The sequence below is a fragment of the Aulostomus chinensis genome, chromosome 7 (genome assembly GCF_037954235.1).
Source record: "Aulostomus chinensis isolate RoL2024-O1b breed Wild chromosome 7, RoL_Achi_v1.0, whole genome shotgun sequence".
Taxonomy (NCBI): domain Eukaryota; kingdom Metazoa; phylum Chordata; class Actinopteri; order Syngnathiformes; family Aulostomidae; genus Aulostomus; species Aulostomus chinensis.
The window spans coordinates 19,814,089-19,831,842 of record NC_141326.1 but is presented as its reverse complement, the minus strand read 5'-3'; the positions used below and the strand labels follow the sequence as shown (position 1 = coordinate 19,831,842).

General features: G+C 41.4%; 1 protein-coding gene across 3 annotated transcripts in view; it reads right to left on the bottom strand.

The window, feature by feature from the left end:
- Positions 1 to 236: 236 nt before the first annotated feature.
- roraa (RAR-related orphan receptor A, paralog a) overlaps positions 237 to 17,754 on the bottom strand; it is a 181,786-nt gene continuing 164,268 nt past the window's right edge. For all 3 annotated transcript variants that reach the window (XM_086209023.1, XM_086209022.1, XM_086209024.1), the window contains 9 exons: positions 15,613 to 15,698; positions 14,094 to 14,235; positions 10,938 to 11,333; positions 10,186 to 10,307; positions 9,948 to 10,080; positions 8,517 to 8,624; positions 7,469 to 7,579; positions 7,132 to 7,244; positions 237 to 6,746 (listed from right to left, as the gene is read on the bottom strand). In XM_086209023.1, coding sequence (XP_086065149.1) covers positions 6,582 to 6,746; positions 7,132 to 7,244; positions 7,469 to 7,579; positions 8,517 to 8,624; positions 9,948 to 10,080; positions 10,186 to 10,307; positions 10,938 to 11,333; positions 14,094 to 14,235; positions 15,613 to 15,698 — 1,376 coding nt within the window. In that variant the 3' untranslated portion in view covers positions 237 to 6,581. The remainder of the gene's footprint in view (positions 6,747 to 7,131; positions 7,245 to 7,468; positions 7,580 to 8,516; positions 8,625 to 9,947; positions 10,081 to 10,185; positions 10,308 to 10,937; positions 11,334 to 14,093; positions 14,236 to 15,612; positions 15,699 to 17,754) is intronic.

Here is a 17,754-nt window from a genome sequence, read left to right as displayed (position 1 = left end):
CAAAAACCAGCAGGTTTGATTTTGATAGATGGTTGGATGATGCATGAATTCAGCAAACTTAATTAGTTCACACAATGGAATATTTTCAGGTACATGTGAGGCAACTATCTCTAATTTAAATAATGACCAAATGAGCAATTAGTGAGAGTGAAAAATCCACAGTTTGACCGATGTCATCAAAAAGAATGTGTGTGAGGAGAAAAAGCAGAGAGCCAAGACAAGATAAACAGTCAAGAAAGAAAAGCCCATTACAAGCGGTAAATTTTATTATGGGATAACAGCACATAAAGCACATCTAAAACCGATGTGTCCAATGCACTTTTAATAAAGGTAATATTAAAGGTACAGTTTCTAAGTACAATATAACAACATTCATATTAGAATGAAAAGTATTTAAAAGACAACATTAAATTTCTTATTTTTCTTTACAGCTGTATTTACAAAATGAATCAAAATACTTATTTTCATATTTAAGAATCAGACAAGAAGGAGCAAAACTACGTTTGTGAATTGACTACCTGCTAAAGAGAGTTCAAAAGAGCTGGATAAAAAGGTACATGAGCATCTGTCCCCATTTTTAACATCAGTAGCAAACATGTGACTTAGAAATTTGTGACAACCACACACTAGTTTCGGCTTTCCCACAATTTGCACTGCCCTTGCATGGAAAAAAAAAAAAAAATTATAATCCACCCCCGCTCCACCCACCCTTGGTATTACCCCGACCGACTGAGCACACATTGAACACAGAACATAAAAGAAATCCAGATGTGTTGTATGCTTCTTTTACAAACACATACAAATACTTGATATACAATGCATTAGTAAGACTGTCCTCAGTAAAATAAAAAAAAAAGCTGATACAAAATAATCCGAACGTGAAGAAATTTTTGCCTAATCAAAGAAGATGAGTTTGTTTATTATTGAGCATCTATTTGACCGTTTGAGGTCAACAATCCTCCCGTGGTGAGGGGCGAACAGTCTATGCACTGAAACCCTTTCAACGTTGCGTATCGACCCAAAGGAAAAAAAAACAACAAAAAAATAAAATAAAAAAAATGATTAAACACATAAAAAGAATCTGAGGGAAAAAAAAACAAAACTTGTGAGAGTCAGAATTCATCCTAATGTACAAAATACATTGTCACTTCAGTACACGTTTGGAAAACCACAGAAAAGACAATCAGAAAACCATGTATGCATCTTGTTACACCGAGAGGCACTCAGTGTGATACGTCGTGTATTATTGCAAGCGTAATCTTACTGATATTTGCTACAGAGTGGAGAGAAAATAAACCTCGACTTGCAATCCTTTTTTTTCATTATTATTTTTCTTTAACTCAATGTGCTGCAGAAAGGTTTTATGCCACTGGTCTGTTTCAAGATTGCCTAAAAATGGGAAATAACAAAAGCATATGGAGGCTCTGCTTATAAACCGAGCACCACTTCCCTGCATCAGGTGAAGGACTATGCAGACACATGAGAGGTAAATTTTCAGTATCTTAAAGCCTGACAAACTACAGCCTCACAGAGTGTTTCTTCTTCTTCTTCTTCTTCTTTTCTTTTTTTTTTTTTTACAATCAGATAAAGAAAAAAACACAATACTGCCGTTTCAGTTTGAATAGTATCAGTTTTCAACGAACCAGTAAAGCAACCTTAAATAGCTTGTTAATTAGCAGATACTAGCTTTGCTTTAAATCAGAAGGAAATAAGTGCCTTATCCCAAGACGAGCACACTGATACAGGTACTGGCTGGGTATTCTTTTACCACTATCATTTTCATTATCATTTATTGAGTCCTATTATCAATAATACATTAATATGCAATGAAATGAATTGACTAATAGGGTGGCCAGGCTTAGTAATCAATACTTTGTTCACAAAATTAACTTACTTAGCACCACACATCAGGGCAACACAAAATAAATGTCAGCACACCCTATCTATCAAACTAATCCTAAAGGAGGGAAGCAAAACTATAGAAAGAGAGTTATCGTACAATATGGTGTCATTGATAAACAGATAAATATTTCCATTGGGTTAGGTCTTAGTAGCAGTATTTTCCTCTTACCTATACAGACAGAAGTTACAAAGCTACCTTTATACATGTGATCAATAATAACATTAAATATGGAGAAGAAACAGCAGAGAATGAGGGAGAGCGAAAAAAGAGAGCGCGAGATAAAACAGCGTAAGGGCCGTGTCGAGTTCTTCGTTCTCCACCTGGGAACAGAACCGGTCAAATATACAGATGACGCAAAAAGAAAAAAGAAAATCCATGAAAACCCCCCCCCCCCAAAAAAAAGGTGATAAATAAGAGGTGTATTTACATGCAGATGTTCAAAGAATATTATGCACATAAAAGAAAATTAAAATAATACACAGACATATATTATTGCTTGACATTCGATTATGGCTAAAAGTTGCTTTTCATTTATTTTTTTTAACTATATCCTTAAATTTTAATCATAAATTCTTATCAGCTGTGCTTTGGAAAAATGTTAAATGACTGACTCATAATTCTGGGCAACACACCGGACACTCCAGCACAACTTAAAGCGTGACATAACACTGTTCTTCACAATTTATAGTCAGGAACACTTATTTTTCTCCCGCAATTTACGGTCCAGAATCCATTTCAATTTATTCCAGGTTTTGGCTGTGCAGACTGACCTGATATAGCAAAAAGCGCATTTTTTTTTCCTTCCTTTTTTTTTTTTATTACTGTGAACCTAGCCAATTCCGCCTCGCAGCTCTCTGCAGACCTATGAATTGTTGAAGGAATTATGTCATGCTTTTAAAACCTATTATGGATGGATCAAGCTCGGCGGTTTCCACCAAAAAACAAACAAGCAAACAAACAAAACAAAAAAACCAACAAAAAAACAACTCCTCATCCACGTAACCCTGTTCCTTTGTAATTATTAAAGCCTTGTCTGGGGTTTTTCATTTATTCACACTGTGAGAAAAGACACACCCACACACACACACACACACACACGCACACACACGCACACATGCATACGATTGCTTTTTACAAACAGACAACAGAGCAGAGACAGAAGGACCAGTACATTATACTGAATACTATACACTGACTGATGAGCATCAATCCCTTATTTAACACGGGATCAGTAAAGTGAGAACATACAGAAAGGACATCACGTTACAGGCCTGTGTGTTCACGTGTTTGATGACCGTTTCCTGTTATTGTGCCATTATCACAACCATACCAGTAAATACGCAGAGTGATGGGGCTGTTTTTTTCTTTGTTGCTGTTGTTGTTGGAGAATAAAAATTAGACCGTGAGTTTTAAGTCAGTTAAAAGGATGATAACTGCACTGCAGAGACCCGTAATTGTAACACAAGGCATATTGCTTGTTTTATATTATATAGAACCGCTCAACCATTTAGACTTGAGTAGAAAAAAGATTTCATTGAATGAAAAGATTTGTTGAATTATTTTGATGTAACCATCAAGCAAAAAAAAAAAAAAAAATTCAAACAGCTCAACTTGAATCATTTCCAAGAGACAAATTAAAATGTTTTGCACATAAATAACAGGAAATCAGCCAAGTCTCCATTTCTTCTTCTGCTTTTTTTTTTTTTTTTTTTGTAAGTGCTGTACTGCATGTTCAGCCACCTCCTCTTTATCAGTTTCAGAAAAGAGCAAATCACTGCAACTGCGTCTAACTTCGTCTACCTGTTACCTCCCTGAGCGTTCGCACCTCATCCTCTCGGCTGCTCTCGCCTGGATTGTCTCGCAGTGTTTCCAGACTGGGTTTGTTTTGCTGGGAGACTGAGGTTTACTCGTCATAGAGGGCTTGTGCATATCCCCCAAAAAAGAAAAGAAAAATAAAAAGCAATGGATCATAACAGAGATTATTACTTAGGTACAGCATAAATACTACAACCGAAACACAACAGATTTAGTATTGCATAAGAATATTTGGTTTTTCTAATAAAGAGGGTTGTTATTTTAAAGACCCTGATGACACCATTTTAAACCTTTGTGTGTGTGTGTGTGTGTGTGTGACTGTTGTGCACTGGCAAAACTGAATTGTAAATGACTATGATGGTTGTTTTTATTTTATTTATTTTTTCGAGCATTGGGGCAGAGTGGACTCAACTCTGTGATGAATTCTCAAATGTTCATCTCAACTACTCCTCGTGGAGGATCCCTGAACAAAAACAAACAAACAAACAAACAAACCAAAACATAATCTAATGAACAAACAAAAACAAATGTCCTCTAAAACAGAAAGCGCTAAAAAAGAAAAAAAAAGAAACTCTTCCCTGAGGGGTGACAGCACAAGGCGTTAACACCTTGTACAAATTGCACGGTAGAGGAATGATAGTGTGCAAACAGAAAACAAACAACAAACAACTGGATTCTATGTCATGGTTGGTGACAGATGTGCTAACATGCTTTGTTGGGTTTCTAAAGGGATATCTTTTTTTTTTTCCTTTTTTTTTGTTGTATTTTCCTAGAAGCCGCTACTGAGATTGCTGGAATGTCTTAGGAATCCATTCTACATTATAGACGAGTAGACTGGAAAGCGGAAGCAACGACTACTGTTTGGCACATCCAGGGTTTTTTTTGTTTTTTTTTTGTCTACCACTTTACTACCACACTGACAAGAAAGACACACTCAACAAACAGAAGCACAACAACAAAGCATTCTGAAAATAGCACTTGTCCTACCATTTTTATGTTTCTCCCCTAATCATACAAACAACTGCTAGTCTAATTATTGCGGGAATATAGTTAAGTGCTACCTGACATCTTTTTCCTCGCCCTCGTTCTCTTTCTTCGAGTTTATTTAACCAAAACATGTTACAAAAATAGAAGCTTTACAACCAGACAAGGCTTTGAATATTCACTTTCCCTTCATTGTTTCCTCTGTCCTGCATTGCTGGAGGGGTGGGTGGGGTGGGGTGGGGTGGGGTTGGGGGGGGGGGGGGCAGGGGGGTTGGTGAGGCTGTGGTGAGAAGGCAGATAAAGTCACTCAAAAAACAAAAACAAAACAACAACAAAAAAAATAAAACCACTCAAAACCTTTAAGAAGAGGTGGATGTGTTTTAAGGTTGCTGGCAGTTGCTGTATCTTTTACCTTCCACTAGATGGAACAATTGGATTACAGTCACGGTGGGATCTTTGCAGTCCGACTATGCTCTCTAATGTTTGTTGGATGTTTGCAAATGTTTCTTATTAAAAAATAAGATGCATTTCTCTGGAACGCAGATAAAACAAAACAAAACAAAAAAGCACTAAGGTCTGTTGGCTGTTATTGTTATGTGTGCTACATTTCGTCTGGTGTCATTGTTTTTTTGTTTTCTTTTTTGAGGTAACTGGCGATAGAATGTCTCTGACCTGCCTTCTCATCCATGCCTCTTTTGTTCACCGTCGAGCAGCGACGCCAGCCATCCTATCCAGACAGCCTTTACACTTCCAGACCATCTACAGCTCCCCAGGACTAGCCTCTGTGACCATGGTTCAACTTGTATTTCTTGTGCACATGCAACACATCACTAGGTAAATATACAAGTCTTAAATTAAAGAAAGGTGTAAATAAAAGTGCCTTATCAATTCAACAATTAAGAATGGTCTAACTACTAATATCATACATGTTATTTAAAATAGATTCTATAAACATTACTTTTTTCTGTATAGTAAGTACTTATGACCATATACCCTGTAGTACATTATAAAACAGGTGGAATGGACCCTTTTCATTGTGTTGGTACCCTGTGCTTCTGCAGGGCACCTGTCCAGAGAAGGATTAATAGCAGATGGCCTTACATGATTTCACTATGCAACGATGGTGGATGGAGTCTTTGACAGCTAAAATCATTGTGTTTTCATTAGAATTACCAGAATTCTATGTTTCTTTTTTTTTTTTTAAACGATTGTCCATAGAGAGAGGTGCCGATTGCATCACCATGCCGACAGAGCCTCCCCTCAAAGTTGCTGTGAGTTTCCATTCCAAGCAAATGCATCCATAAGAAAACAAGAGAAAACTGCTGAACTTGACCAAAATGTGCACATTTGTTAGTTTGTTAAGGGGGGGGGGGGGGGGGGATTGAGTGGTGCTAGTGCTTTTTGTCAGGAGTGACCTTAAAAAAAGTAATACTGGCGTGGATTTATGCCATACTGGAAGAAGTTGCCAGGACCTCCAAAAAGTGGCTCATCAACTATTTTTTTTTTATCTGATGCAAAGATAAATCACAATAATGCTGAAGCAAATACCAGTGAAAAATGAATGAAGGCATGATTGAAATCATCTTAGAAATGCGCAAAAGAAGGTCAAGTTCAACTGGACAGAAATATTTTTTTTTTGTCCCTATCTCCTCTTCACGTCCCATTGGGTGTTGGGTCTCACGCGTCTTCCAAAGAGAAATAAATTTGAGAAAAGTAAACCTTGAGAATCAACTCCCTTAGCCCCTCCCCTCCAATGTAAAAGAAGAAGTTGAACAGCGTGCCATCTGTCCGCTCTGGTTTGTGCAGGGCACCAATAAAGTGTCTCAGATTCCTCCTCCACATTCCCCTACGGTGGGCACACTGGCACCTGGCAGGGCTGCTACCCGTCAACAGGCATGGACTGCTCAAAGTCTGATCCGAACAGCTCCTTGTATAAGGGGGGGAAGTGGGCACGCACAATGTCTGGGTATATTGCTTTGAAAGCTGTAAGCTTTTCTGTATGCCTACTGCACAGCGCTCGCAGTGTCGACACTTTGCATATCAACTGTGGAGAGAGAGGAGACAGGCTGTTTAGATTCACAGGGAGGCAAGGACATAGAGCAATGGTAGTGAAAAACATTCCTCCCTACAGTGTTTTTGCCGCTCACATGGGGGCAAACAGACTTGTAAATATTGAGACAAGCACTCAGGCATAAGGAAAACCTGACACTTTATATTACAGAGTTGGTAAAATTGATAAATTGCTACTTGTCTTTCAATAAAAAAAAACACTTTATGTAAGATTACGGATGTTTCCCCTGATGTATGAGTTAGTTTAATCTAATGCGCTGAAAGCTGTTGATGTCCCCTTGGACTGTAAACAGTAGGAGGTTACACTGTAACAGCACAGTCAGCAGACAGCCATTACAGAGTGATGATAGATAGAGTACCTTTGTAAGAATACCATCCTCTCTGTGGTTCTTCTGCAGGACGTGCTGGAGAGCCAGTTGGATCTTCTGCTGGAGTTTCTCCACCCTCACCTTCTCCTGGAGCCAGGATCGGTCTGAATGGTATGTTAGTTTTTGTTACTACATAAACCAAGCACTGATTTCTTTTTTAATTTATTAAAAAAAAACCTAAATAATGACAGAGTATGAAACACTCATTTTAGATTGATTAAAACAAAACAAAAAACAGACAAGAAAAATTGTTCCTTGTCATGATGAGTGCAGGTCTGTCTATTTTTTTTCACTCTCTCTTTTTCTTTGCACTGTGAATGACACCTACCAGCAGACATCAACACAAAGGCAGAGAACAGGGCGATCTCATCCTCAGACAGGTGCATAGAACACAAGTTTTTCCCAAACTCGAAGACGGAGCTGATCAAGTCGTCACAGCCTGCCACAGCAAAGGACACAGTGAGAGAGCTTAGGATGAGGAAGACCAAAGAACAACATTCACTCTTGATCTTTATTGGGAGAGAGGCACATAGGGAGGGGAGAGGAAGGGGAAGGAATGAAAAAGAGCGGCATGCTGACAGCACATGGGAGCAGGCGAATGCTTTTACTGAGTTTTTGCCTCCCAGACAAGTCACTTTTGGCAGTTGGGTGGTGTTATGCAAGCCAAAATTAGGTCACTATTGAGGCTTTTAGTTAAATCAATTATCTGGCATAGAGAAACACAGGCGGATGCCACCACAGCTTGGGAAGCCCATCACTCTGCCTCCTCCGCTATGGACCTCTCTGTACGGAACACATAGGACACTGGGACTGCTATACTCACTCATATATAAACAGAGAGTTACAGGGAATGGTAAACTTATATCAAGACAGAGAATTCAACACCTCCACTATGGGACACATTTGCATTTTTTTCACCTCAAAAGACACTTGGAAATGCAAGAAAATCCTTGGATAGCTTAGTAATGTCACAGCAGTCAAACACAAATGCTATTTGAGCTATCTGAGATGTTTTATGTCAGACTATCAATGATGGTTTTGATAGCTTTCTCCCTGAAGATTCTCTGTCTGGCATTATTTATTCCACAGTTACAGGAGCCATATGCAGCAGAGCCTCACTATCATTTCTGTTTTGGCATAAATAAGCGTTGCAGAGGCAGCAATGCCAGGTAAGGCAGGGATGAGTGCCCAGTGTTTGCTTCATCATTGTGTGAAACAGATTAGGAGACTCTAATTTTGGCTTTTACATCAAGGAGAGGAGGAGTAAGACACTGTAATAACACACACACACACACACACACACACACACACACACACGGCATCATAATTATACACATTCAGTCAAACATTCACATGCAGACATCCACTCAACTTACCTAATGACTTGAACACGTCAGGTCCGGCGTACTTTCCATCAAAATAGACTGTGTTGTTTTGTGAGTCAAAGGCACGGCACATTCTGACAAACACAACTTCCAAAGAGCCTGTGGAGACAGACAGGAACAAGATGCTGAATCTGAGTGTTGCGTCTTTTTTTTTTCTTTCTCAAACCCCCCCACCCCTACCCAACAGTTACACATCAGTCAGGGAAGTAAAACACATGATTGTGCTTTGTGCCATTCTTTTACAATATGATGAACACAAGCACTTTGAAATAAAGAAACCAGCTGTCAGTGGAGAGAGAGAGAAAATCACCTCTGCAGATAATAATATCATAGACAGAAGGCTATTCTTCCATAATGACATGCCAGATAAAAATTGTGCTTCATTCACCGGTGATAGTGCTTATTCATTCAACCTTTATTGAGCAAGATAGGTGGGGAATTTATTCTATCCTGCAATTTGTACGACTCTGTGGGAGTGGATAAGAGGATCAAGAAAATGTAACAGAAGCCATTACTGCCTCTGAAGGAGATGCTGCTGTTTTAAAATGGCATGTCTGACAAGGCATCTTACTCTTTATGGTATTATTCAGGTTGGCTGCGCTAATGTAAATAATATCCAGGTTTTTTATTTTTATTTTTGCTGCACGTACGGCACATGATTTGAGTTTCAGCATTTGTATTTATGCATAGGTATAGGTGCACGGAGAAGTAGCCTCGTCGAGGTAGGTTTACCCGACAACAGTCTGAATAATCCTTGGTGTTACGCGTTATTTGGGCTCAGAAACCCATTAGTTGTGTTTACAATTGCTTACTAATGCACTACCAACTAAACAAATCATTATCATACTGGTAATTATTACCAGTAGACTTTTCACACTGAAGTATGCAGCAGAGAATTTTTTGTGCTAACCAGGGGTTAAAAGGTTGCACAGTCTCTCAAATAAAAGCCTCCCTCTTGTTTGTTGATCATCTCAGTATCACTGGCATTTTTGTTAAAAGGACCGGAGTAATGTTACTGTTGGAAAAATACAACAGTCAATTATATTGCTTTTTTAATTTATAAATGACACACAATTGATGCTACTCAATGCAGTTGAACCACGCTACACAGACAAGTTGACATTATACTTGGAATGAATATTACGTAGGATGTGAGCCCAACTACAGCTGTTTGTGTCATGCGTCCGTCCCTACCGCGGGTGTAAAGGACAGAGGAAAACAGTGAGCGACAGAGAGGAGACAGGCAGGGTGGGGTCGACTCTGTGGCACTGTCTGTGCGTGTGAAGAAGAGGGGTTTGTGCAGTCAGGTCAGTTATGCCCTTGTGACACTGGTAGTGTGTGTTTGTGTGTGTGTGTGTGTGTGTGTGTGTGTGTGTGTGTGTGTGTGTGTGTGTTTTGGGGCATGTTGACAGGCTGTCATACCTGCTTTCAGCAGCACAATCTGATCGTTCTGACACAGCTCCATGAAGCCGTCGATGCGCTTGGCGAACTCCACCACATACTGAATGGCCTCTGTTATTTTGATAGCACACAGCTGCCACATGACTTCCCGTGGCTAAGGACAGACAGGACAGAGAATGGATTATCTGCTTTAAAACAAAGGATTTCGTTGGTGTAACTGCCGTGGAGGACGGCGACGGCCAGGTTGTGGTCAAGCTACCTTGTTCTGGTAGCTCTCCACCTCCTCCTGCAGGAAGGCTTGCCAGGTCATCTGCTGCAGCTCCTCTCTCAGATACTGACATGTCTCCATGTGTGACTTGGAGATATTCTGGGCCAGGTGCTCTGAAATACAAACCATCACAAAGCCAAAAGATCAGAGTTGAGATCTGATTGTTACTCACAAGGCTATGTGAAAGTGAAGACCTCAATGATGAAACATGCCACAGGAAAAGAAGATTTATTTACTGAGCTTTCAAGAAGGAGGAGAGGCGGATATGCGTGGGCTTTTTTGACTGGGAAAAGGCTTGTTGACATTTCCTTTTACTGCCTCCAGGAAGCTCATAGCTTAAGGTTGAGGCAAAGCCAATCTAGTTATGACACAAATGCATGGCGAGGAGGAGGGGCACCATGTTACTCACTGAAACAAAGGTCACATTTTCTCTCAGAGAAATATTGAGTATAAGAATTTAAATGGTTTTGAAAACACATCTGTTAAAAAGGAGTTCTTAGGCACAGGGGAGCCTAAAAAAATGATTTCCCCAGATGCCTGCCCTGCTGGATCCTGATTGGCCCTAATTAATGGAAACTAATTACAAAAAAGAGGCTCTTTTAATGAGTGTTGGAGATGAGTCTCCAACCTCCTGCTATTTTAAGCAACCTTTGTGTCGTTTGCCCCACGGTTGAGTTGTTCTCCCCCTCCTTCATTTTTCTGTCTCTCCTCTTGTCTCCCCATGTCTCTCTTCTGCTCCTTACCTAGTTCAGCCATGGACACGGTGGGGGAGGTTTCTCCGTTGGTGAAGGAGCAATAAGGAAAGAAGCCGGAGCCGGGGGCAAAGTCGCAGATGGGCTCCGGCTTGATGCCGTTGATGTCCAGGCCTGACTGGTCAGGAGACGGCTGGATGTCCAGGTAGAAGCTGCTGACTGCCGAGTCTGGTTTGCTGCCATCAGGAGTGTGACCATCCATGTAGCCACTGAGGTCATCATGAAGCTCTGTGAGGCCATTGGCTGAGAGGCCATAGCTAGGTGTGAGTGGCTCCGCCTCCCCAGGCTGTTGTTGATGGTCACGCTGCTGCTGCTGGAGTCGGTGCTTCTGGACCTCAGCGTAGAGGCTGTCTCGCTGCTTCTTTGACATGCGGCCAAACTTCACCGCTGAAATGTGCAGTAAAAAAAAAGCAAAAAAACAACAAGTCAGGCACAATATCACAAATGATTACATTCAACTAAACTGCTGTTGTACATTGACTTTCCTTTTGTGGCAGGACAGGATTTCCACCATGTGAAAGCCCGGGGCAGGAAGTAGATGTCCCACTTCATCTTACCAACGTATTTTCCATTACAAATGTATTTATTTAAAAAATCCAATCAAGCTTCAGGATCCGCACTCTGCTAATGAATCATAAATCTTGGTGTCTGAGTGGAAAGTCAATACAGCTCAAGAAAAACACTAAAATGAAGGGTCATTTTCAAACGAGAGCTTGTGTTCAGAGGTTATTTGGGCCCTTATGTACAACACTAACACATCACTATTATTCTGTCCTTTTTCTACAGAGAAGCTGCTATACTGCTGCTTTGCTTGTTTACACTGAACCAAACAAAGCTGGCAGAGCGCCGCCCCAGTGTGTGATTTTACATTGCATGCTGGAGTTCTATAATCAGACGAGTAAAACAACACCGTCGGCGTCTAATGTAACGATGTCCCGCCGTGCTGGAACTCCCTTTTATATAGATGTCAATTTGGCAGTGCGACTTCCTCACTCCATGTGCCATATGAAGAATGCTGAGGTGTAATAATCACTCAACATTTGTCAGTGAACAGGCTGTATAAAAGTGGATATGTTGAATTACAGTTACAATCAGAGCAGTAGTAGATGCGTGCTTCTAGTGACAAATCCTCTAGACTGATGTGCGGTACTACAGGATGAAATAATCTGTAACCGCATTTCTGGTGGAATCATTGCTGACAGACATCATTACATAATGAACAGATTCATAAACATGAAGTGACTAACAGCTTACCAGCCATTCCAACGTGAGACAGACTAACTTGCTGCCTCCTGTTGAAGGTCTCCAGACTTAACAGCAGTGCTGAGAATGAGACTCCTTGGCCCGAGATCTAGGGGCCTGGCAGTATGTCAGCCGGTCACAGTGTGTGTGTTTATGCATGTTTGCATACACATAGTGGAAAGTGAGTAGAATGGCACAGAGGAGAGTGCAGGCAGATGGGCTCGAGTGTGTCACCTTGGTCTGTCCTGATTGTTTATATACGCGCATGTGTGGATCTCTGTAAAGGCACTTGTGAGCACTAATGCACCACTGTGTTCATTAAATTCCAGCAGCACAAAGTTGTTTTTCTGAACAGCAGCAGTGTGTTGAGAAATTAGCAGAGTGCCGCACTATTCCAACATAATTTGAAGTATTTAAACAGTGAGCAATTAATTCATGATGGGGTAAAACGACAATTGTTTCTCCTGTGACATCCTTCACTTGACTGATGTAATATGGGGCATGTATATATATATATATACATACAGAGAGAGAGCGAGAGAGAGAGAGAGAGAGAGATGTGACATCAGTGGCGTGACAGCCATTGCAGACCACCTACTGTAAGCTGTAAAATCAGATGGCGCTGTTACACTGACTGTGTTAGTCATACGATGGATCTCTCATTCGATGATTTTTTTCCTCGTCACGTGTTTATAAAATTATACAACATTTGGTCATCATGGATCTGCCTGATGTATCCCAAATGTTGATTTTATAACTGTAAACTTTGATCTGGATGTAGTGTAATGTAATACAATGACAGAGTGACTCATAGTCACGTATTTTTTTTGGGTCTTTTTCTCTTCCTAAATTAAAATCCTGGACTGTTCTTTATTAATTATGAGCTAGCTTCTTGAAAGAGCAAGCGGAGCTCCGAGGAAGAATGAAAGCAGAACCACTTTTCCCTTTTCACAAATCAGTTTTTCATCAAAATGTGTTGAAACTGGTGCACAATGTTGCTTTAAGATCTTCTAGCCTCTATGCATGCATGCACGCTCAGGTTTTTGCTTGTCTCTGTGCATTCCTGTGCGCATGTTGGTTATAAACATAAAAACCAGCCTGATTACAAGTTCCATCATAGCTCTGCTTTGGTGAGATAGAATCTCCTCGGTCTGGACCAGCCTGGCACAGCAGGAGCCCTCCAGCACAGATTTCCACCTGTGTGCTCCCATTACAGTATCTCAGCTGCAGCAGAGCTAATGACAACCTCCACCAGCCACCTATTTCATCAAACCTAGTTTCTATCGCAGCAACAAATTAGGCCCACAGACCAACGTCTCACCTGCTCCTGGCAGACAATAACCACAGAGTGATGTCTAAGCATGTGTTCATGTTCAGCTTTCCCTATGAGAGGAACCACATTTAATATCTTGGCGTTTTCTTTACCTCCTCGCTCATGCGAAATGATAGAATAATAAATACCTGCTCGGTGTTGATAGCTATTAAAATGTTGTATGAATTAAATGTGGAGTTGTTTTTTTCAATAGTTTGCCACTTATCTTTGCAGTAAAAGAAGTACAGAAAATCTGTTAATACAGAAAATGCTAATTATTTGTTGCATATTCCTGGAAGTAAATTCAAATAAAGATAAAATAGATACATCCCTGAACATTTTTTTTCCAAAAACTAAAAAAAACCCAGATCATTCAATAAGAATTAATTCAAAAAAGAAAGTGTCATATTTGCATTCCGAGGGGGAATAATTTCCCCTCTTAACTACCATCACTGGGAGGTTACACCAGCACTTGAGAAGAACAGCTGCTTGCCCACACAGGGGCTCGAACTAACGCTCTTCACCTTTCATTCCTCACTGTACCACCCTGCTGAATCCACCCACCAGCATCTCCTACTCCATGAAGCACTTACCATCTCGTGACATGCCCACTGCCAGGCACTTCTGCAGCCGGCAGTGCTGGCAGCGGTTGCGGCTGGTACGGTCGATCAGGCAGTTCTTCTGACGAGGGCAGGAGTAGGCTGCATTGCTCTGCTGACTCCTCCTGAAGAAGCCCTGCACGTGGAAAAAACAAAAAGGCATGGAAACACCTTAGGTTACTGGATGAGTGGGTGGAAAACTTTACTGTTGGAGTAGTGCAGGAGAAAAAAAGAAATCCTGACTGATAGTGATTTACTCTCTTTCCTTTGCATTGTATCCAAAACAGATTAATAACAACAATGCAATGATGTTATTTTCCTTGCTGTTGTATTTCACCAGTGTGTGTGCAGCACGAGGGCGGTGTGTTTGGGTAGGAATGATAACAGTGGCTGCTATTTTTCTTCAGCGGGGTTATTAGCTGGCACGTGTGGCGCGAAAGGATTGCGAATGCACACCGACTGGATTCCTCATCCTTTGACTTAATGAATTGATTCCAGCACATCATTAACATGCCCCACTCTACTGCTCCATACACATATGTCTTAATTAGCTGCTCATTGGCTGTTTAATTACAAGAAAACAGCTGACAGCTGCCAAGTTGCTTTATAATGGAAGTCATTATGGAAACAGGCTATAACTGCCAGTGACAAGCAGCACTCTTTAATAATGCTGTGATTTATGGTCCAAACTTTTGTACTCGCACATATCATTAAAGGAGTCTCTGCCTGGACTAATTAGCAATCATTAAAGATAGATTTCAGCAGTTTATTCTTTAGTGTTTTGTTCCTTCCAGCTCCTGTGCAAGGGAGAGGAGCGCTGGGAAGAACAGCTGAAAGGAATCTCTCGCTCTCTCTCTCTCTCTCTCTCTCTCTCTCTCTCACACACACACACACACACACACACACACACACACACACACACAAGACAAGACAAGAGCAAACAGCAAAGGTGCAGGCTGGCTGAGGAATGCTAATGATGTGCCTGGTGACAAGCACAGGGACAAGAATACACTCTAAGCACAAAATTCCCTTCACTGTGAATGGCTGGTGCATTTGAAACAGTACAAAAGACGACTTCAATGGAAGCAACACACTGTAGCAAACAGCCAACAATCTGCTATAATTCAAAGCACTCGCCTTTTGATCATTTTATTTCAAGAAGAGCAGGCTGCAGCAGAAGCAGAAAAGTGAAAAGACATGTACATGTCCCTGGAAGGGAAAAGCAGAGCAAGGCAGAGGGACGACTTTGTCCTACTAATTGTGATTTTCTGTGATATCCTCTGTAGTGCTTGACCACTTTAATGATCACAGTTTTGTGTGTTTACACTTCCAAGTCGCTCTCAAAATCCTTGTAAAACTTCATTTGCAAACATTTTTCCTTGCAAGCAACTTTTTCTACTTTCTTGCCATTGTCCCTGTTCACACACACACGCACACACACACACACACGCACGCGCACGCGCACACACAAAACCTCCCATGGCATTAACAGGTTCCATCTCTTGATGCTTACCTTACAGCCTTCACATGTTATCACACCGTAATGGATGCCTGATGATTTGTCTCCACAGATCTTGCAGGGAATTATTTCGATTTGAGCTGCAGAGAAGAAAAGAAAATGAAAGAAAAAAATCAACATTTTTTTTGCTGTCACAAGTCAGTGTACTACACCCTCACCATGGATCCATGTTGGTACATGAAAGAGTACTGTGCTGCTAAAAACATCTCATCCGCTGGCTTTTGAATCCTCACTTCTGCAGAGCATTAGCTGAATATTTACAGAGTTATATATGAGTGTGTGTGTGCGCACGTGTGTGTGTGCGTATAAGGGAAGGAGGCCTTTTTAAGTCCCTTCGAGCAGCCCATATACATTTGGTGTCAATTAGCGTCCTGATCTTACATAAGGAAAAGACCAGCTAAACACAAACACACCCTCATAGGGGACCTTTGCAATGACAAAAGGCTGATTTAGCCACATGAGGAGATGTATTCCATGTTGGTTCATGAAGGGTCTTAAACGACAAAAAAAGTAAAAAAAAAAAACGCATGTGTAAATGCATTCTGGCTACAAACAATCACGGTGTGCTACTGTGCTGAACGTGGCCACAGCGGCGACTGCGAGCGCATCTTTGGTGAAAGTGTTCAGTGGAGGTTCGGCTGTGGTTTGGAGTTGATGACAGGCCAGTGATTCACCCAATATGGAGGGCAAAAGCATAGAACCGACAGGCCACATCCATCGTTGGCCTTCTCTTCAGGAGTAGACCACAGGCCAACACAACAGACAGAACACACAGACATCAGAGACACAAAACTCCCAGCTCATCCCTCTGTGCTCAGTGCTTTTTTTTAATCACTGCAGCCACCGATGCTCTATCCCTCTCTACCTCCCCAAGTCTTCCCCTTTCTCTCTCTCTCTCTCTCTGTCTGTCTTCCCCCCCAAGAGATCGCTATCTCACAGCCCTCCTCCACATCTCCAACATCTCTGTCCCGCCATGCCAACAGTGCAGTGCAGCGCCAGACGAAAACCCACTATCTGATCTAAATCGAGGAAATATCACCGCGGGATATTTTCTCACAATGTTATGGTTTTTCCTCAACCAGCCACACATCTAACCAATCAGAGCACAGCTGTATCTATACCAATTAGGAGAGGAGTATCATGATCTTGCCTTAATAAGATGCAATAAAATGATAATAATTAAGAAGCAGTGGTACACTCACTATGTCAAAGTGTTACATCAGCCTCTCGCCTCCAGCCAGGCCTAGCAGTCTATACTATCTCCTCCCAAGACTAAAAGCTGCATATATCCCTTGTACACCTTAACAACCAGCCTCTTTATTCTAGTTTGATCACATCAAAAGTACTTGTACTCTGGTTCAATCCAGAGATCCCTGCTCATTTTAATCAGCTGCAGAGGAGTCTGTAACGTGTCATGTGGATAATGTCCTTGTCCCTGAGGCATGCCCGGGAGAGGCCCTTAACACAGAGCCTCTAATCCACTAACTAATAGCCACACTCTATTCATTCAGGAATCTGTGTCTGTTCCCCTCGCACTGCTGGAGTCAACAAGACCGGCCATGTTTACACGGAATTAGCCTACATTTTAGGAAAATGAACAGAAGGGAGTAGTAGAACATGCACGATTAATTCTCCTCCAGACAACACCTCCTGCGATTTATGATTCTCATATACAATGGAGGGCACTGCACCTCGTTGGCTCGGATTATGGTGAAATTCAGGGAGGAGGTGGGATTTGACAACCAAACTGAGAGGGTTAATTTATAATTAATCTTTTCCTTACTGTGAACAGTTGCTCGTTATTCCGGATAGGTCTCTCTCTGTATGAGTGCACTCTATTGTTTGTTTTTGTGTTCTCCCTGCATGAGCATTAGCAGTGCAGTGTGTTTCGACTCCTTTAGCATTTTCAGCCTCATTACTTACATAATTTGTTCTGACATGCACTCACAACAACTGAAGCGTGCTGTAATTATGACTAGCTATGGTTATGGAGAGCTGAGGGATGTAGTGTCAGGCCCCAGCCATTGGGTGGCAGTGCAGGGCTGTGGCTAAATGGCTTGTCTTGCCAAGTTAAGCCAAGCTTCCACCCACCCTATCCAGCCCACAGGCTTTTGGCTCTGAGCTCCAGTCTCTGAT